The sequence below is a fragment of the Triturus cristatus genome, chromosome 4_1, assembly GCF_964204655.1.
Source record: "Triturus cristatus chromosome 4_1, aTriCri1.1, whole genome shotgun sequence".
In the NCBI taxonomy this organism is placed as follows: Eukaryota; Metazoa; Chordata; class Amphibia; order Caudata; family Salamandridae; genus Triturus; species Triturus cristatus.
The window spans coordinates 351,959,431-351,980,085 of NC_140585.1; the positions used below are offsets into that span (position 1 = coordinate 351,959,431).

The following is a 20,655-nucleotide window of genomic DNA, read 5'->3' on the forward strand; positions in this document are numbered from 1 at the left end:
TTAGTTTGTGCATGAGGGCAAATCAACCACTATGAATTTTGGACTACCCAAAATGCCAATTAGTTAGGATGGTTTCCTGAAAAAGTGTTTTTGTGCATACAGATTCTCAAATAGAATGCCAGAAATATAGGGGATTTGGTAGATAACTGATTATTCTACCATCCCGCACTTCTTTTTAAAATGGTTGGCGAAGCGTATGCGGGTCCAGCACCTTGAAGAGAAAGACTAAAGCACTCTAACGTGAAAGCATAAGATAAACGCTTGGAATTAGGTTGATTTATGGGATGAGAATAGCTGTATATTAGGGCAGAGGATTAGCTGACACTTAGCAAAACCTATCTGTTCCAGACATATCAGAAAACTAGACAAGGTGATGGGGCTTGCATGGATGCCACAGCTTTGTTACGCAGCATGCTCTTCAAAACTTGTTTCTAAAAAATATTTTCCTCATATTTCTGTTACGGAATCTACCATAATTTGTGGGGAACAGCAAAGGTGCCACTGCCCAGTGTGCTCATTCTTCTACCAATAAAAGCAGTACCTCATGTGTGTGCATGGTTTATTGTAATGGGCTGGAACAGTTCAAAACAGGTCATGTAAAGACCATCTTGACATCACATGGGCAAAATGTAATAGTTTATCCCTATCTTGTGCACTTAAGCATGTGGGTAGCCTTTTTTGTTGTGAGAAGTGTGGACATTTGAAGGGCTGGACTTTTGTGTTTTTTTAAGCTCTGTAGATTTCAGTAGCAGAAAATGGAAGCCAATTTTTTACCCATAATTTTATATTTGCAAGGCAACCTGGGTAACCAAACATGCTTGAATCCAGGTCAGTCACATCCTACATACTTTCCAATGTATAGTTTCCAGAAATGGCTGATAATGGTAGGTATCAGCCGATCCCAGGCTCTATTACTTTAGTCCTCCTCTTTGAAATATGTGCCTCATAACTATGTGTAAGAAATTAGATTTATTGAAGGAGGTGAGAACCCACTTCAAAGAATTATCATAATGTTTGTCAGGGTGAACCACAAAATTCACTAAATAAACCTGTTCATACCCTTCTATTAGCTTGGTACAAAGGCAGTCATGCTTAACTTAGAGGCAATGTGTAAAGCATGTATGCAGCACACAAACAGTAATATAGTGAAAACGCCACACAAGAAAAATCGCAAACCAACTCAGTAAAAGGATATTTTGGTAAATAAAATGGCAAAAAAATTATGAAAATCTAGTAAGTAGCTAGACTGGGTGAAATTCAAAAGTTCAGGAGAACAGCTCAGTTAAAAGGACCAATTAGCTCCATTGAAAAGTTAACCTTTTGATTTACAAACTTTTCTGGAGAAAAAGTGGTCATCAATAAGTCATTGGCAGGGGAAGCTGCAAACTGGATCCGAAGTAGGGCTGGATGCGAAGTAGGGCTCGATGACATCAAGTTACGGACTTTCATTGTCCCAGCATGTTCGTGGCAGGAAAGCTCTGAGTGGGTGACGTCCGAAGGCTCTGTTCAGGAAGGACTTAACAGACTGGCTGCTGCTTAGGATAAGTACCGATGTAGCTTTCTACGTTCAGACCAAGAAACTTTTATAGCAGTCAGATCTCCTTCAGCAGGGTAAACCAGTAAGTTGAATCAAACCAGTAAGTTGAATCCAACCAGCAAGTTGACGGTAGTCCTGGGTTCCCTAGTTATTTAAAATATTTATAATGCTGGTATCCTGGCGCGGATGGCCTCAACCTGGACAAAACAACTGCAGCTAAAAACAGCGTGGGGGCGCTAGAGTGTGCGCGGCAAAATGGCTGCGTTAACTGTGCAGCTCTGCTGGTTGATCCACTATCCGACTAAAATCCTTCAGGAATAAGGTGGACCGAGAGCACCAAGAGGGACGCATAGGCAATATGAGTGGCCCTGGACAGTCATGAGGAAGCCAGAAGCCCTGAAAGAACCGGAACCTGAGAAATTTGGGTGGCGATCCTGGTGAGGCCTAGCAGGCAAAATGGCAGACAGGACTGGTTGAAATGCACAGGGTCTAAAATACAGAGCAGAAATGTCTGGAAGTGAACAGCAACACACTCGCAGGCGGCGCAATACCGGAGGTGAGGTGCAAGGGAGAGCTGGATCAACTGGCCGCCTGGTGCTATATGCGGCTGCAGAAGGGCCTGCCGAGAGAGTGGCGGCGGAGCCCTGTGCGCTAGCGAGCTGGTCTGTCCCCTGGGGCTTGGGGTACTGTGGACTGGTGCGGCGAAAAACTGAATCAGGACGGATCGGCACCGCGCTGGGTGAAGAGTGCGGAGTTTAGAAATGGCGTCCGCATTGCAGCCCGGTAGGGCTAGGACAGTGATAAGGCCTGAACTGGATCTTGCGGCCTAGGCCCCACTTGTGCATACGCACCGGTTAAGAAGGCTGGGACAAGCCGATAGCGCGAGGGGAGTGTGGCGAAAAAGGTATTATTGTGGGCAGCTGAATAAAATACACAACCTGCAAGGTAGAAGAGGCGATATAGAGGTGTGCTCCATTTCCCAGAAAAAGGGCCGAAAAAGGGAATCGAGAATACTTAAAGGGATGCATTGGCAATGTGAGGGGCTCTGGACAGTCGTGAGGAAGTCAGCATCCCTGAAAGAACTGGAACCCGAACAATCTGGGTGGTGATCCTGGTGAGACCTAGCAGGCAAAATAGCTGACAGGACTGGTTGAAACGCACCGGGCCTGGAAGTGAACAGCAACCGAGGTGAGGTGCGAGGGAGAGCTGGGATCAATTAGCTGCCTTGTGCCGTATGCCGCTGCGGTGGGGCCTGCAGAGAGAGTGGTGGCGGAGCCCTGTGTGCTGGTGAGGCGGGCTGGACCGATGCGGCGATAAAACGGAAGTGGGACAGATCAGCACCGCGCTGGGTGAAGTGTGCGGAGATTAGGTCCGGCGGCCGCATTGCAGCCCGGGAGGGATAGGACAGTGGTGCGACCTGAACTGAATCCTGCAACCTGGGCCCTGCTTGTGCGTCAGCCCCAGTAAATAGAGGATGGGACAAGCTGATAGCATGAGGAGAGTGCAGCAGAAAAGGTACTACTGTGGGCAGCAGGATAAAATACACAACCAGCAAGGTAGAAGCTGCAGGCGGCTAGAGGCTGCTATAGTGGTAGGGGCACAGCTGCTCAGGCGAGGGGGTGACGCATGTATAATTTGTCACACCTCAAGTGCCAGAAGTGGGGTGAGCGCCTGAACGCAAAGGCTTGGATGTGGTGTTCACTGCGAATGAAGGCACAATACGCAGAAGGAAATGCTTTGAATCGGGTGTAGGTGAGTGCAGACAGCTTGTGACATACGAGTGGCACTGATCACAAACGCCAAGATCACATAATAAAAAGTGTGCACAAACCGAATATGGAAAAAACGGACAAGTCGCAACCCCATCTCACGTTTGAACTGAGGATACTGAGCAGGTCACAGTCGAAAACGCCTCAGACTCGGAAGTGGTTGCCCCAACAGAGACTGCTCCCTCCCTGGAAGCCACACTTCTGGCAATGAAATGCAGTCTCCCGTGAATTGATGGCAAAATAGCCACTCTAAATCTTCGAATGGACCACATGTGCACAAAGATGGAAAAGCACATGACTAGAATAGGGGAGGTGGAGCAGAGAGTCTCAAACTGAGGACGAACTTGCCACGGTTCCAGACAAATCGCTAAACATGGAAAAGATATTGGCAGTACTCAAGCAAAAAATGAAGATTTGGAGGCGAGATCTAGAAGAAATAACTTCAGAATTATTGGGCTGCCTGAATCAACAAACTGGTAAAATGGAGATATTTGTGGAGACAATGTTCAAGGACATATTTGGGGCAGACAGCTTATCTCCAATGCTAATAGTAGAGCAGGCACAACACTCACTAGTGGCGCGACCGGTACCTGGGGCAACGCCGGGCCCCATCATTGCTAGGTTGTTAAACAACAGATCGAGATTCTATCCTGCGTATGGCCAGAGAGAAAGGACCTATTAGCCACCAGGGTAATTCACTGGCCTTTTTCCTGGATTTCACGACAACAGTACAGGTGGCCAGGAGAGAGTTGAAAACAGTAAAGAAGCTCCTGATGTCAGAAGACATTCCCTATGCCATGCTATATTCGGCTTGCCTCAGGGTTGGCCAAGAGGGTGCAACTAAAATCTTCAACGCAAAAGCTACACTAGAATATGCCGAAATGTTGAAATGACGCAGGCAAGAAGCTTCTAAGGACACCGCCGATGAGGAACAGTAACTCTTACTATGATGTATGTTACGTACATGGAGAGGTGATGGTCTGCAGGGTGCTGCATGCGAGATCACAATTTGTAAGAAAATATGTTGATGGGGGCCTCATTTGGTTAGATTGAATTGGTGCTCTCATAGTAATGCTACGGGACAGGAGCTATTATTGTAAAGTTTCTAACAAGATTTGACAGGTCGGCCACCTCCTGCCAAGTCGGAAGGTATATGGCACTCTGGCATTCCCTAGTGGGTGTACCCCATGTGTGTACTGTGCCGCTTTGTCGCTGGGGGGGGGTTTGTCTTTGTTCAAAGGGAATGTCTTTAGCATGTTGGGGTTGCTGATGTGGGTGGGGGTTGGAGGGGTGGAAGTTTGCAGCAGGTGCGGTATTATGAACACGTGGGTTTGTATGGATTACAATTTAAGACCACAACACGGATGGAAATGTGCAGCCAAGTTAAAAATGTGCTACAGGTCTGGGTAGTACTGTAAAGTTTTTAACATGGAATGTACGTGGGCTTAATAGCCCCAAAAAATGTTGCTCTGTCTTAGCCTATTTGGATAGGATGAATGTCCAAATCGCTTTCCTTCAGGAAAACGCAACTTACTAAACTTATTGAGAACAATGTTGGAGCTAAGTGGGCCGGGGTGAGAGTAGCAGCGTCATATTCGTCTTACTCCAGAGGGGTGATATTATTAGTAAAAAAACGGAACACCATTCACTGTGATTAAATCTGAGGCAGACAATCAGGGCAGGGTGGCAATGGTCTTGGGTAGGCTGGGGGGCACGATGGTATTGCTGGTCAATGTGTATGGGCGGAATGTTGATTTTTTTTAATGATGTATGGAGAAGTATTTCTATGTACCCTCCCTCTGTGGTGCTCTGGGATGGAGATTTTAATTTGTGCATAGATGAGGATTTGGACCGCTCAAAGGCTGCATTGGGGCCGGGAAAACAGGCTTCACAGGTATTGCTGGAACTATTGGATGCTGAAGGCCTTCGAGATATATGGAGACTTCGTAATCCTGCCACAGGGGAGAGCACTTTTGTCTCCGCAGTGCACGGGTTATGGTGCAGGTTGGACTACTGGCTGGCATCTGAGGAGGCATGTTCCTGGACAGTCACAATTACGCACTTGGTAAAAATGCTCTAAGACCACTCCCCTGTGTTGCTAGAGTTACAGGTCCCGAAATGTGCGAGGCCCCCATTTCAGTGCAGACTGCAACAGTCCTCTCTCACAGATCCGGTCTTTCGCGATACCATAGGGAAGCAATAAGTAATTTCTTAGTCGAAAATGAGGGATCGGTCGAGAGTGCAGGGACACTGTTGAAAGCTTTGAAAGTGGTAAGGGTAGGGGGAGTGTATAGGGGCACAGGCAGGGGTCCTGAAGGATCTTCGATGAAGAATGAAAGGTTTAGCAGCACAAATAACGGTATTGGAAAGGTAGTATGAGGCAAGGCCCACAGCAGCAACACTAACCAAAATCAGAGACCTAGTTACAGATTACAATCAAACAGCAGATAAGGAACTCCTTCACAGATCCAGAAGATGTAAGGTGAGATATTACGGGGAGGGCGGTGGGCCAAGTTGCTCGCTGGCTAATGAAATTGCATTGCCGAAGGGCCAGGAAAATCTTAGAGATGCTAGATGGTGAGGGAGTTGTGCGACATTCCACATCAGATATTAGTAGGATTCTTTTAGATTTCTACTCTGATCTTTATGGGGAAAGGCCGCCGGTGAGCGAGGCAGAGATCACTGCTTATTTAGATGATATCGCACTTGGGTGGCTATCAGAGGGAGTATCTTACACATGCTTTTGATTAGGAAGATTTTAAGGAAGCTATAATGTCCCTACCCACATGCCAAGCTTTTGGCCTCGCCAGGCTGCCAAGTGAGTTCTACAAAGCTTCACTGTGCTTCATTATCTAGAGTCATATTTTCAGGCGGTTGCGGTGTTATTCGATGCTGCAAAAGACTTCGACTCACTGAAGTGGGGGTACATGTTCACAGTGTTGCAGAGAATGGGCATGCCGCCATTTTTTTTTTTTAAATGGATCAGCCTATTGTATACCAAGCCTGTGGCCCGACTACGGGTTAAGGGATGGGTCTCCGAGGCCTTCCCAATTTAGAGAGGCACTCGACAAGGCTGCCCCTTATCCCCGATGTTTTCTCTGGCAATTGAGCCCTTGGCTTGCAAAATTCATCAAAAGCATGGGCATGCTGCATTAAGGTTTAGGCAGCGACCACTTGCTGTCTCCCTCTACGCGGATGATAGGATATACGTCTGTGAACCAGCAAGGTTTCTTCTGGCCCTGCTGCGTGAATACATGGTATTTGAAGGATACTCGGGCCTAGGTATTAATTGGGTTAAATCCACAGTGTTCTCGCTGACAGCTGGCACTCAGAAAACAGCGCTTGACTTCCCGTTGCCCTGGTCAATGGACCCGGTGAAGTATCTAGGAATATGGATACATAAAAACCCCGAAGTGGTACTGACCATGAACTATGGGCGAGACATTACTAATATTACAGAACAAATTACACGGTGGACCCTCCTCCCTCTCTTCCTTGCAGATAGAATTGCAATTGTAAAAATGACTGTTATACCAAAGCTGCTATATCCATTTGTAAACATCTCGATCCAACTTCATATGGGACTCTTCGAATCACTTCAGTCCTGTCTGTTGTCGCTTGTGTGGGCTGGAAAACAGCCAAGATGTGGCTGGAAAACACTAACACAACTGTTTCAACAGGGTGGGTTTAAGGCACCTGACTTGCGCTTATATTATTTATGCAAGCAAGCACACTATGCGCATTATTGATTTTTCCCACAATGCTATCTTCCACACACCACGGTTGAAGCTAACACTATGCATCCGACACCGCTGATTGAGACAGTCTTGCAGGCAGGGGCTGCCAGAAAGGAAATAAATACTATAAAGTGTACTCCTTGGGCGTGGAAGAATCTCGCCAGGCGAGCCCTGTGGGAATATATGTATACCCCAACTTTGTCGATTGCGGCGCACCCAGGCATCTCTGCGGCCCAGGACAAGGGACTGATCACTAGACTGTATAATGCATCCCTGAGAGAGAACGAACTTGTATACGCCCCTGCTACAAAAATGGAATGCGGTGATCAAACCCTCGGTGACGCTAGAAAACTGGGAGTATTGTTGCAAATTGACTGGTCGTTAAACTGCGAATTGTAATCTCTATTATACATTTCAAGTATTTACATCAGTTGTACTATACCTCCAGTCAACTACAGAAATTAGGGTTAAGCGGATGTGCGATGTGGGCAAGATGAAGCAGAGTTTATACACTTGGCGTGGGACTGTCATACAATATATATTACTTTTGGAAAAGGGTTGTACAGGTGCTCTCAGAAGTAACTCTAGAAAACATTGCAAGTGTACCAGATTTATGCCTGCTAGGCTTGGTGAAAAAGCTTAAACCCTGCAATAGGCGAACAGTCGCAATCTCTACTTTGTTTGTGAAGAGTGCAGTTGCAATGAATTGGGGGGGCCAAGTCATCTTCAACTCTTCAGAAATGGATTCGAGACCTGGTGTATTGCAAAGAACAAGTGGGCATCTATGCAGAGGAGCTGCCTACCGCCTTGCAACCTCAAGACTTTTGGGCACCGTTTCTATGTTTCTGCTTCAAAACCCAGACCTGCAATAGATATAATGTGCACTCACCTAGACTTAATGTAAATACGGGGTGGTCCTTCAACACCCTGTAGGTTGAAAGGTGTTATGTAGATTGTTCATAAGATTGCAATACTGTACTTGCTGAAAGAGGCAGCTGGGTTGGGGAGGGGTTAATAATATGCAGAAAATAGTTTGCGCCTTTCATGTATCCTGGATTTATTTTATTTTTTTATTCTGCACATTGTGTTAGCAAACTTACCAAAAATAAAATTAAAAAATAAATAAAACCACATATTATAATATGAGTTACTTGAGGAAAAGCAAAGGCTATTAACTTACTCCAGAGCTGGGCAGCTCTGACCATAAATGCTTGCCCGCCCTGTCTTATCTTCCAGAATTTAGCAACGCAGATAAGAGTTGCCATTGCGGAGCAGAGACATCTTCCTCGGGGATGTCTTTTTAATCTGTCTTAAAGGGGCACTGGGCACTTGCCATGAAGTTCTTTAAATACTATGCACAATGATTAAAGGCTATTCTCCATTTCAGCGGTAGCCGGTAGAGTTCCTTCATTGCATTCGATGCAGACGATCTCCTAGGTCTGTTCAGTGCCAATTTCATAGTTGAGGGTTGGGCTCTGTATAAATCGGTTTATCTGATAGCTTACTCAATCAGGGTTTTAGCAGTGGTAGGACGCATTAGAAGGAGATTCCAAATGCCACGGTCCGGGGAGCGAAAAGCAAGTGGCAGCAACTTTAACGTGGCACTCCATGGACAGCTTGTTGTATAATGTGACCCTTAAATTGCGGACCGTGTCCGATTGTATCGGCTATTCACTGATCGACAATTGCCAGAAATTAAAAGGGAGTATCAGGAGGATTTTATTTGCTCAAAACATGGTTTTATCCGCATTGAATTTAAGGAAGTTTGAATCTAGCAAATTGACAATGTCATTCATACAATTATGGAAAGCATTCATGGCATGCTGCTCGTTTTCAAAAGACTAAATCAATTGTGCATCATCAGCATAGTTGACCAGCCTGATATTATGGGCTTTAATATTGCCTTATAGCCTGCCGTAGTGGGCTCTACCGGCTATTAAAGGCCCACTCCAGTTTTAAAGGGCCGAGCCGAATAGCCAGTATAGCCCAGCTACGAAGGGCTATAGGGCTATTAGAATGTGAAAACATTGGAATGTTGCTTTGCTGCCTTCTATCGGCCCGTAGAAGCACAGAGCACTCCATTGTCTTCAATGGAGTGCTCCATATTTCAATGTTCTAATGAGTGTTATTAACGGCCTCATGTAAATGTTGAAGAGAACCCTGAGGCACTCCTTGTTTAATGGTCTTACAGTCAGAGCAGTAGGGAAGAAGGGCAACCGCCTGACATTGCTCCCACAGAAATGAGCGCACCCAACTTAATAAGAGTCAATTTTTTGAGGATTTTTGAGTCCTATAAGCCTGACATTAGCATAGGCTTTTGGCCTAATAACCTGTCATATGTATACCCAGTCTCTCCCCCTTTGTTAGGGAATGAATGTCAATTTTGTTCTCAAAACATAGCGCATGCACTATTCAGAAAAACCCTTTACTTGGACCTTTGAATTCATGGCCTTATAGCTAGATCTTGCAGCCCGATTTAATCTCTTGTTGAGTGACTGAACTAGTGACTGTTATTCAGTTTTTTATTCTTACAATCCTCGTCAAGCCATCCATCACTGGAATTGTTTTGAGCTATGGATTGCTTGTTAAAGGTACATCTTTTAGATTCAAACTGGGTTAAAGCTTTGAGCAATTTGTCAACCAGAAATAATTTGTCATTCCCCATTGGGCCTTCCAGGATGGATGTTTGAAGGCCGACCATAGTTATTTCAGCTTTCCATTCTGTTACATTGGACTTTAGGTCGGGTTTACATCTCATTCTATCTTGCCCTCCAAGGCAATTTTAAAATTGCTTGACCAAAACGAATCTTGCCTCCTAATCCTCCTTGACCTTTCCTCTGCGTTTGATACTGTCAATCATGACAACTTCCTATTCATTTTGGAGAACAGGATTGGCCTTTCTTGCGGGTCTTGCAATGGTTCTTGTCCTTCCTCCACCACAGATCACAAAGAGTCTAGGCAAACCACTCCCTCTCCCAGCCCCCTCCAGTATCCATGGGGGTCCCCCAAGGGCCCAGCCAAGCTCCTATACTCTTCAACTTGTTCTTGGAACCATTAGCTAATGCACTAAATTCCATGAACATTCTCTTACATATGTATGCGGACGATACGCAACTTTATCTGACAATCTCCCCCCCGTATAACCTCATTTCATTCAACACTTCTCGGTCTACTCAAAACTGGTTAACTGAGAACCACCTCCTGCTCAACACCTCCAAAACAATTCCTTCTCATTTCTCCTCCGAATCACATCCCCAAACTAGACCTTTCGATGAGTCACCTCACTGCCTTCAACTGCACCCGCCTCATTATCGACTCACCCTGGACGAGCATCTGAACATGAAGAATCATATCAGCAATGTGTGTAAGGGAGCTAATCACCTGATGAGGATACTCAAATATCAAACGATTCCTTACACAAGATGATTTCAAGCAGTTGGTCCAAGCGCTTGTTTTGCCGAGACTAGACTATGGCAGTGCTATGCTCTATGGCCTCCCCAAATATACCTTGGCCCCCACTAAGGACATCATTGAACACTGCGGCAAGATTGGTTACGGGTACCAAAAGAAATGCGCACATATCCCCAGTCCTAAAATCCTTTAAGTGGCTGCCCTACGAAGCACGAATTCAGCTAAAGATTGCCTGTCTGTCGTACAAAGCCCTCCATTTCAAAACCTCCAGTTACCTAGCGCATAAGCTTGAATTATCCGGAGGTGGTAGACCTTCAAGAAGTGCTAACACTTTCCTCGTGAAACCACAGCTCTTTCGCAAAAAGAGAACTTGCTACAGAGCCTTCTCCGACACTGCCCCAAAGATCTGGAACTCTCTTCCACCGGAAGTATTCAGAATCTCCTCCACGGTTGCTTTCAAACTGGAAGTCAAAAGATTCCTCATGAACAAGTTCTTACCTTAATGGGTTAGGATCATTTGCTGTAAGTCACTGATCCTACAACCTTAGGACCTTGATTAGATGCTACTCTTCTTTAACCTATCGTTTGCTCCCCTAGCTCGCTATGTACCAGTTATTGTATTATTCTTCTTTGACCCCTTTGTCTTGTAATTGTTGTGTTAAATTTTCTTATCTGATGCCGTTATTGCATTTATTACCTTCCCTCCATCCAATTGAAAGCGCTCCGATATCCTTCGGGATCTTGTTCGCGCTATATAAAACTTTATAAATAAGGTTAGAGGTGGGGTTCCAATGTTGAACTTCTCTTGGCTCCATCTGTCTCTTACATTTCATTTCTATGGTGAGAGGATTATGGTCACTTTCCACCTTCTACTGTTCATGCAAATTTTCAAATAAGTCCCAATCAGTTGCCTCCATTAAGATGTAACTGATTGGGCCCATCAAGCATTGTACATAGATACATTGTGGTTGTCGCATTAGCTTTATGCGGATAACAGTCCTTCGTGGCTGCAGAATTGGGCCAGGCATTTTCCTTTTTGCAAAAGCGTGACTTGGAGTCAGAATAACATGGTATGATCTACATTTGATTACTGCTTCATCGTTGACACCTCGTTCGCCCATCTTGCAATTAAAGTCACCACACATTACAATATAGACACCAAAATGGGATATGTTCCCGCTCAAAAGAGACTGGAGACTTCGTCCTGGGCAGGGCGTGTAGGCACATCAACGGCCTTCTATCAGAAGTCAGGCGTCCGAAGCCAGTGTTAGGAGAGTCTGCCCTCGCCTTTCATTGGTCGGCACCTTTAACCCCTGCTTTGTCGTTATCACTGGCGGCATCCTACTGGGCGGGAAGAGCCCTTCAAGCGCGCAGAGATGTGCGTCGGCTCTTCTGCTCTCACGTGCACACAGCTTGGGGTCTCTGCCCTCTCTGATAGTCTTGGCTGACGGCCGCCCAGCTGTGTGCGGAATTTGCGAAATTCACTTTCGCAAATTATCGCGAAAATGTTAAAAATCTCCACAAACACGCGGAAATATCACGAAGATGCGGAAGTTTTTTTCCCCGCCCGTTCGCGGTATGTTCTGCGTGGTCGCGGCTCGCCAACTTACCCATGCGGTTGCCCACGGGCGCGGCCATCTTGTTTTCACTTGTCTCGCGGTGCATGATCGCGAGAAGAAAGACGTGATCGCGCGACGAATGAGGTTACTGCGGGTGCGAACTGTCGCGAGACAGCGCAAATGGCTACCAACAATCCAACATCTCGTAGAGAACGCGACTGGATCGGGAAAACTTGTCGCCGAACGCGGGGATTCAGGTAAGGCGATCGCACACACGCAAGAATGTATTATTTTACAGCGTGAGCAAGCAAAAAATTTCCGGTAAAATGCGGATTGTGGAAATGTTTACATTTTCGCGCTCTCCGCGGAACGCGAAAATGTCAAATTATCGCTATTTCCGCGAGTGGAACGGATTTTTAGCCCAGGCCTAGTCTACGGGTGCCCCACTCTATACACCCCCCTTCCCACGCAGATGTTTGAAGCGAGATGATGTCCAGTTTGCCTGCGATAGCCACAGCCGCTGTGCGCTCCGGCCTATAGGAGTTCCTCTGAAAGGCACTTTGTTCACTCCTGCGGCCTTCACTACATCTTAGAGTGCAGCATTGCGGGCCGGAGGTGTGCATGCCAATGGGAGCACGGCCATACTCTGCTGCAGCGAAGAGGTTTGCGGCTCAGTTTCCTGTCCTATAACAAGCGAGGGATCACACAACCTGCTAATATCCCAGCTAGCTAACATACTATTCAGCATTTACCACCCTTCTCGAGCAACAGACCAAACAAAAACAAAACACTTATCCCTTAAAAGGGTTCGTACAAATGTAAATGGTCTGTTAGAAACGAAACACACAGGGAGCAGCAGAGCTCCCCGGTCACAGCAGCTTCGATCAAAGCACAACAGCTGGTCTGTTCCAGCTACGGCTGATAAGATAAGAAGCTTAACAAGTGCGAGCGGAACGCAAGGAAACTGTAGTTCGCTCCCACTGCTTCCAGACTACATGGAAGTTACTACCGCATCAACAGCCAACAGAAAGCAAGAAAAGAACAGCAATCCCACAGTTAAACCTGTTGCAAGATTCATTTTACTTTAAGTCTCGCTGAGACCGCGCATGCATCGCATGCCCTGCCAAGGCGAGACCTAAAAATATGACAAACCTGATCAGAGAGTTATCCACACCAGACAATCAGGATGAGGCAAACCTGGCATCACTAGATTCCTTCCTTGGGTTTTACAGAATTAGACCATACATAGTTTTTAAACTTTCCATATAGTCCGAGGTTTGATATTTCTCATCAAATGTACAATGCCCCATTACCAGTCATTCTGCCACAATGTAATGATCTGCACTAATTTGACAAAATACATTGTGCAGACTACATTTCCTTAGAACACACATTCGGTATTGCCCGAGGCAGACATTTAGGGCCATATTTCAATGATTAACATTCTGGAATTGAATTCAGGTTTGTTCATTTTAGAAACTCAACATAAAATGAAATTCTGTGCATTGTAAATGTTATCTTCTGGTTGGAGTGAGGTATTGATGCAGGGTTGGCACCACAATACCCCTTTGGATGTACCAAAATAAACAGTTTGCGTGGGTTCACAGAGCCCCAAGAGTACAGGTGTTCAACAAACTAATGCAAAGGTTTCGGGGCAGAGGTGTGGACAAACAACCCTTGCAGTGGAAGGCTTAATGAGCGAACAGATCGCAATCCTGATTGGTTTCTGCCTCTATTCGCAGAGCTCAGCTCATTAAAGCAATAATGGCGCTAGCTGAGGAGGCAATGATGGTGGTTGCGAGTGTTGATGGTAGTGAAGGAGTTGGAGGCAGTGCTTGTAATGTAATCATGGAAATGGCAGTCAGTGTTGGTAATGGTGGCAAGTAATGGCTGTAAAAATGGTGGTAGCTTTGATAATCGTGGTGGTGGAGGACGTAAGAGAAGATGCAGAGTAAGAACGAACTGGAAGAGGAGACAGCACCTGTGCGCGGTAGTTTGTACTAAAGTGCCTGACAGAAGCACTTAGGAGCGGCATCACAGGAGCTATCGAGCGTGCTTAAAATTAGCAGCAACCCAGCAGCAAAAGAAGGCGTCGGGAGCTGGATATAGAAGCACACACCAAGGAGCTGCTGGTTACGGTGTAAGTCTATGCAGCAGCAGGGCAGCTAAGACCCGTGTTAACAAGGAGGACAGGCTTGTGCAGGAGCTTGCTTCTTGTAATACTGGATAGCCATTTTGGGGTTAGGCTGGTCGGAACTTGAAAAGCAAAAAATAATTTGGCCAGTCATATCAAAGTGATGCTCACACAAGTTCTGACAAAATAAAAAAAAACTGCTCTAATAGAAAGGATTGTCTTGTGTATACAATCCATATATGGGATACAGAATTTAATGTGGGATGACTGATTTTTTATATGTAAAATAGTTCCTCATTCATTGCAATGCAAGCCCTCAAGAGCGGCAGAAGGATGCTCCAAACAGCCAACACTATGAGGTGAGAAACTAACTCTCTCTGGGTGGAGGTAAAGCTCGGTCTAGGTTTATTTTAAAGCATCAGTAGCAATGTTTGGCAAGCCGCTGCGCTGTAAAGCCAGATGTAAAAATATGTGTTTTGTTCAAACCTGTTCATTCGAGTCCTTCAAGCATCTGTCGTGAATGCCAGCAGTGATGATCAAGGAGGACGGTTTCACTATCCTGAAAAACAAAATAAATACATGCTTACTGAGACCACCTTATTGCTTTAATTCTACATTTAGAGAGTAGTTAAGTACTAGGTGGAAGTCAAATAGGGGTACCCCTGGTGCCATTTTGCTACCCTGGGTTTGCGGGGGAGCTGGTGGGGGGTATAGAAGGGAGCAACAGGAACCGAAAGTACACGGGGCTCTATGGGCCCCCTTCAATTCCCATTGGTTATTGCTTGCCCGTCTCCTAGCAACAGCAGCAAACTGTAAGCTTGTTAGGAAGGGTGGGACAAAGGTGGAAGCCAGTGATGCCACTTCTGCTACCCGAGGCATTCTGGTGAATCAATGTTCATTAAAGTAGGAGTCAATATTTGGAAGAGGCGATAAGGAAGATATAGGGTTGTTTTCCTTGAGGCAAGCTATTTATGTTCAACTTACTTACATACAAGAGCCAACAATGTAATTTCTCATGAGGTTAGACAGTGAAATCTTGTGCCGCTCTAGGATTCGGGTGGTCCATGTCTGATGCATCCAAGTCATTATTCCAATTCCTAAATCTGTTATGAAAAGTGATACTGCTCCAACCTTGAGCCCGGGATCTATCGTAAACAATGCTTTGCACCGAGGTTGCAACCATTACATAGTGTAACTGGCACAGACAAGCTTCGAAAAGAACAAAAGTTAATGATGTATTTAACCGCTCTGAAAACGGATATTCATTTCAACAAACACTTTACGACATTATGGCCTGTTCACAAGGTTGGTGGTGCAAAAGTAAGGCCCCGCCCCCACCCCCAAATATTTTTTGCATAAAAACTTTCAATTTCTGCAGCCAGTACTTTTTTGATTTAATCTGAAAAAGACAATCAACTGGGCTTGAGAATGACCACTAGTTACTGATCTCAGAGGGACTTGACTTGGTGTACATGGCCGTGGAAAATGGCTCTCTCTGAAGGGTCACCCCAAACCTTTTTCCTTTCTCCTCGTCTTTTTCTGACCTAGTTTGTGTCGGCTTTAGAACTCTAACACTTGTTAGCAGTCGTAAAGTGCCTGAGCTTTCTACTATAAAAATGGTAACACTGGCTCACACCTAGTTGGCATATTTAATTTACTTATAAGTCTCTAGTAAAGTGCACTACATGTGCCCCGGGCCTGTATATGCTACTAGTGGGCCTGCAACATGGATTGTGCCACCCACATAAGTAGCCCCGTAACCATGTCTCTGGCTTGCCACTGCAGAGCCCATGTGTGCGTGCAGTTTAACACTGCCATATCAATCTGGCAAGTTAAACCTCTTGCCAGGCCTAACCTTTTTTAATACATATTAGTCACCCCTAAGCTAGGCCATGGACAGCCCCAAGGGCATGGTGCAGTAAATCTAAAAAGGTGGACATGGACCTTAAAGTTTTATGTGTCCTAGTGGTGAAAAACTCTCAAATTAGTTTTTCACTACAGCAAGGCCCATCTCTCCCATAAGAACATTGGGATTACCTTATTACATTTTATGTGTACAATTTCAAATTGGGAAAAGATGGATATTTCAGGTTTGGGGTCTCTGGACTCAATTTAAAATCACAACTTATGGCAAAGTCGGATTTTAAGTTGCAAGTCTGAAAATGCACTTTTAGAAAGCATGAATGCCCCCCACTCCGATGTAGTGAGTCTGAGCCAGGGCAGGGATTTGTGCACTTCAAGAGCTTTTCTTTGAAAACTCCTCCACTTCAAACACACATCTGGGTAGAAGTACTGGACCTCTGACACCAACTCAGTACACTTCTGGACCTGCTTGTTTCCAGACCAGGGAGGACCTGGCCTGGCAGTTCGGGCTGGACTGTTCCCATTGGACGCAGGGTCAAGAGTGATTTGACTATGGCTGGGTCCAAACTGGAATGGCATTGTGAGCAAAAAACTGATGGATTTAGGCACAGATCTCTGTACTGGAGTGAATGTATGACATTGTTCTGCATTCTGTCCATCAATTGTTCTTTTTGAACTTTCTAAAGGTGGCATTTTCAAAATTGTACTTCTACTTCACCATTAAAGAGGATTTTAAATTACAATAATTAATTTGACTGAGCTTTTCTCCATCTGCTCCCAATCAGAAGTTAGAACATATGTAATAAGAAAATCTAGTGTTAGTCTATGAAAAACGTCTACCGATATGTCCTACTTTTTAAATACCATGCACACTTCTGTCTAGGTGGTTAGAGGCTTCCATAGGAGTGATTTAAGTATTAAAAGGGAAAGTTTAGGCCTGGCAAAAGTTTTATTTTGCCTGGTCAAATAGGCAGTTTAAAACTGCTCTACTGGCTGCCCTGAGACATTTTCCAGGTGTACCTTAGTGGGTGCTGCTGCTCACTAGCAGCAATTTAATTTACAGTCCCTGAGTGCATGGAGTATCATTTACAATGGACTTGGAAGTAAATTAAATATGACATTAAGGTGTAGGCCAGTTTTACCATGTTTTAGGAAGTCCTTATGCCAACAAAAATAAATTGAATAAAGTAAGGGGGACAAAGGCAAAAACATTGGGGAGGGGAATACCACAGCAAGGACGTCATCCTGTTCATCTTCATTTTGTCTGGGTATACATCTTCTATAATCGACGACCTTCAATCTTTCCATTAGTGCAGCACAACCAGCCTGCTTCTGCATCATCCATTCCCCAAGTCCAATTTGACACTGTTTGTTGCTAAAGCCTCTTCATGTCATTTTCAACTTTATCAGGCTCTCTATTGAAGACCACTCTCACTGCATATGGTATTAAAACATTCTTTTAGCGTACACTTTGAAAGCTTTCCACTTGTTCAGGGAATTCCACTGAAAACAGTTATTCTCCGTGAAGTAAATCTGAAACTGTTCTACAGCTTCATTTCTACTTGTTCCATAATGGCCATACATATTAGGCTGCTGTGTAAGCATAAGACACAAAACATACTTTTCTGCTAATATATTTAGCAATGTAATTGAACATGGAGGCGCTTCTCTTTGACTCAAATTACTTTTAAAGGAAATGTTCTCAAGTGTAATTTCTAGGCAGAAGGCACCACACATGGTTCAGGATCTCAGGCATGGTTGTCCATCCAAAATACAGAAAAAAAGACAGTGGTCATGGTATCTTAAACCCCAGCCTGGATAGGTAAGACAGACCAGCAAACTACCGGCCTATCAGCCTTCTCGATATTGCTCAGAAAAAAAAATTGACGGCTCTTCTTAGAGAGTATCCAAGATTGGATGAGAGAAGGGAATTTATTATCACCTCTGCGAGCAGGTTTTATGGGCAAAACCAGCACTATGGATCAGGTATTTTGTTTTCAATTGATCCTTTGGAAATATGCTACGATAAAGAAAGTTCCATTAAATGTAGTGTTTGTAGACCTCCGTAGTGCATTCGACTTACTTCCCAGAGGAAATTTGTGGGCAGCATTCCGTAAAACGGGGATCTCGGAAAAACTCCTGCAAATCATTATTAGATTGCATACGAATAACTATGCTCGAATTAGATGAGGGAGTGAGAGGGGGCTTACCGATCGGATCAAGGTAAACAGAGGAGTGCGGCAAGGGTGCGTCCTTGCTCCTACTCTTTACCCTTTACACTAATGGTCTGCTTGAACCAATCTTGAATTGTAGGGGTGATCCACCCAGGCTTATTGGGCAAGCAGTGCCTGTACTTTTATTTGCAGATGATACCCTGCTCATCTCCCAAACCCCGCTTGGACCCCAAAATTTAGTAGATGAGTTCAATAAGGGATGCAATGAATCTGGTTTAGAAATAAATTCTCTAAAAACAAAATGTATGGTTTTTAATCGTCCCAATCAGTCTAATCGTAGTATTAAGCTGGGTTCGACAGTATTAGAGGAGGTAAAACAATTTGATTACCTAGGGGTACGACTGACTAGCACACAATCATGGTCACCACAAATAGAAGGCAGCTTTCGCTACAACATATAGGGTCAACATTAGTTAGAAAATCAAGGAAGTCAACCTATAGACAGCTGACGCCAGTAATCTAAGTTATCAGGCACAGGGTCTAGGAGCCACACTTTATGGGGCAGAGCCATGGGGCTATACTAATGCGACTCATTGAAAAAAACGAAAATATATTTATGAGATCAGTCTTGGAGCTCCCTAGAAACACCCCAATAATACCAATGCAATTGGACATGGGCATGAAGAATGTTGTTCATGTAATTGCCCTTAGGCCTCATTCTAGATACGCATTTGGTCAAATGACCACTCCCCATGAAGGAATCACTTTCAGATGTACTATCATTAGATACCAGTGGGTGTGTGTGTGCAGTGGCTTAACCACGTAAAGGGACGGATGGGCAAATTGGGCCCGAGTGACTTGTGGCTTAACCCTGATAGAATCCAGCAAAGATCTTTAAATCTCCTCAAAACATTTTTGGGGAGTTATATGGATGACAATTGGTTATGTAATAGAACAGCAAGGACATTGTGTAGTGTTCTTCTCTTCACTCGTGGAGGCTCTCGTGCGTGAGGGGTTCCACGAGGAAAGTGTGGAACTGTTGAGATGTAATAATAGGGCTTACCTTTGAATGTTCATAACGGCACAGTGGAGTCAGTTGATTGTAGCTGTTGGCTTGACAAACAGGTTAAGTTTTAATGACAATATGCAACAGGAAGACTTTTTTTTTTTTAAATCGCATAGAACCACCACTAACAAGATCCTTCTACCTCAAATTTAGGTATAGCATCCTGCCGATCAATAGTCTGTAGTAAATGGAATGGTTCTAATGTTTCACACAATTGCCCTGCATGTGAGGGTGTACCTGAGACAGAAGCACACTTCTTATTCTTTTGCCCGAGGTAGAAGCACATTAGGAAAACATGGTTGGTTCCAATATGTCGGATCCTGGCCGACACTCGATTGAGATCACCAGGATTTTAAAAAGTGATTACACAGAATTTGTAATCTTTGGATTGCCAAGATATTTGTTATATGCATGGCGATCAAGAAATAGGACATTGCTAAACCTGAACCGATCTAAAAACAAAGCACTTTATCCATTTGCCACTAGTAAAACATATCAATCCATTGATTAGAAATACCAATGAATTTTAAAGTCATAAGATAAAATCACAAGAGCAAAATATATTGTAAATGAATTGGATATAGCAAATTGTGAGTACGACTTCATTGCAAGAGATAATTTTAATCATTAGGTTTTAAATAGTATCTTTTCTGCGAAAAACCTTTATTTTAACTATATTGGAATTGACAAGAAGTGTTTGATTCTCTGTGGATTTGTATATTTTGCCTCTTTAACATAGCTTGTTTCAACTCTATGGACACGTGCTCAACACTTTACTAAACTCACAATTGGTAGTTAAGAAGTACAACCAGCTAGTGATGTTCGGAAGTATTTTTGTAATTACAACAATTTGGAGACGATAATATGGACTAAGATTATGCTATGTGTAAATACATGTTGTATTTTGGAACATTATTTCATCGCGAGGATGGGGAGTTGGGAGAATTCTTTTTAAACTTTTTTTTAAACTATTTATGTTATGTGCTTTATTGGTTTTCTGTATGAAATACCGAAGAAAGATACTACTACTACTACTACTAGGTAGGGCAGTCTCTGGATTTCACCAATGCCTCACCCTCGCCAAAGAAGGGAAATTAGTTCAAGGACAGTGAGCCCTTTTACTTGTTTGTACAGTGCACGTTCAGACTTCATTTTCATGGAGCTTATCGCAATTGTGCAATTTCCTTTTGCATCCAGTTCCACATTCATTTAGAATGAATAACAGAAAAATGTATTCAAATTTCTATCTTGTTTGACTAGTTTCAATGTTATTCTTCATGCATTTATTCATTTATCCATGTAGCCATTTAGCCACTCACTCCATCTAGGCACTCTATTATCTGCACACTGCCTTTGCACCTTTCACCTATTCATGCACACTCATTGACCCGCCATTCATTCATTC

At 44.3% G+C, this 20,655-nt stretch overlaps 1 protein-coding gene across 3 annotated transcripts in view; it reads right to left on the reverse strand.

The window, feature by feature from the left end:
* The window catches only part of OVCH1 (ovochymase 1), a 1,142,331-nt gene that overhangs the window by 438,784 nt on the left and 682,892 nt on the right, over positions 1-20,655 (reverse strand). For all 3 annotated transcript variants that reach the window (XM_085652349.1, XM_085652348.1, XM_085652347.1), the window contains exon 17: positions 14,634-14,706. In XM_085652349.1, the coding sequence (XP_085508475.1) occupies positions 14,634-14,706 (73 nt within the window). The remainder of the gene's footprint in view (positions 1-14,633; positions 14,707-20,655) is intronic.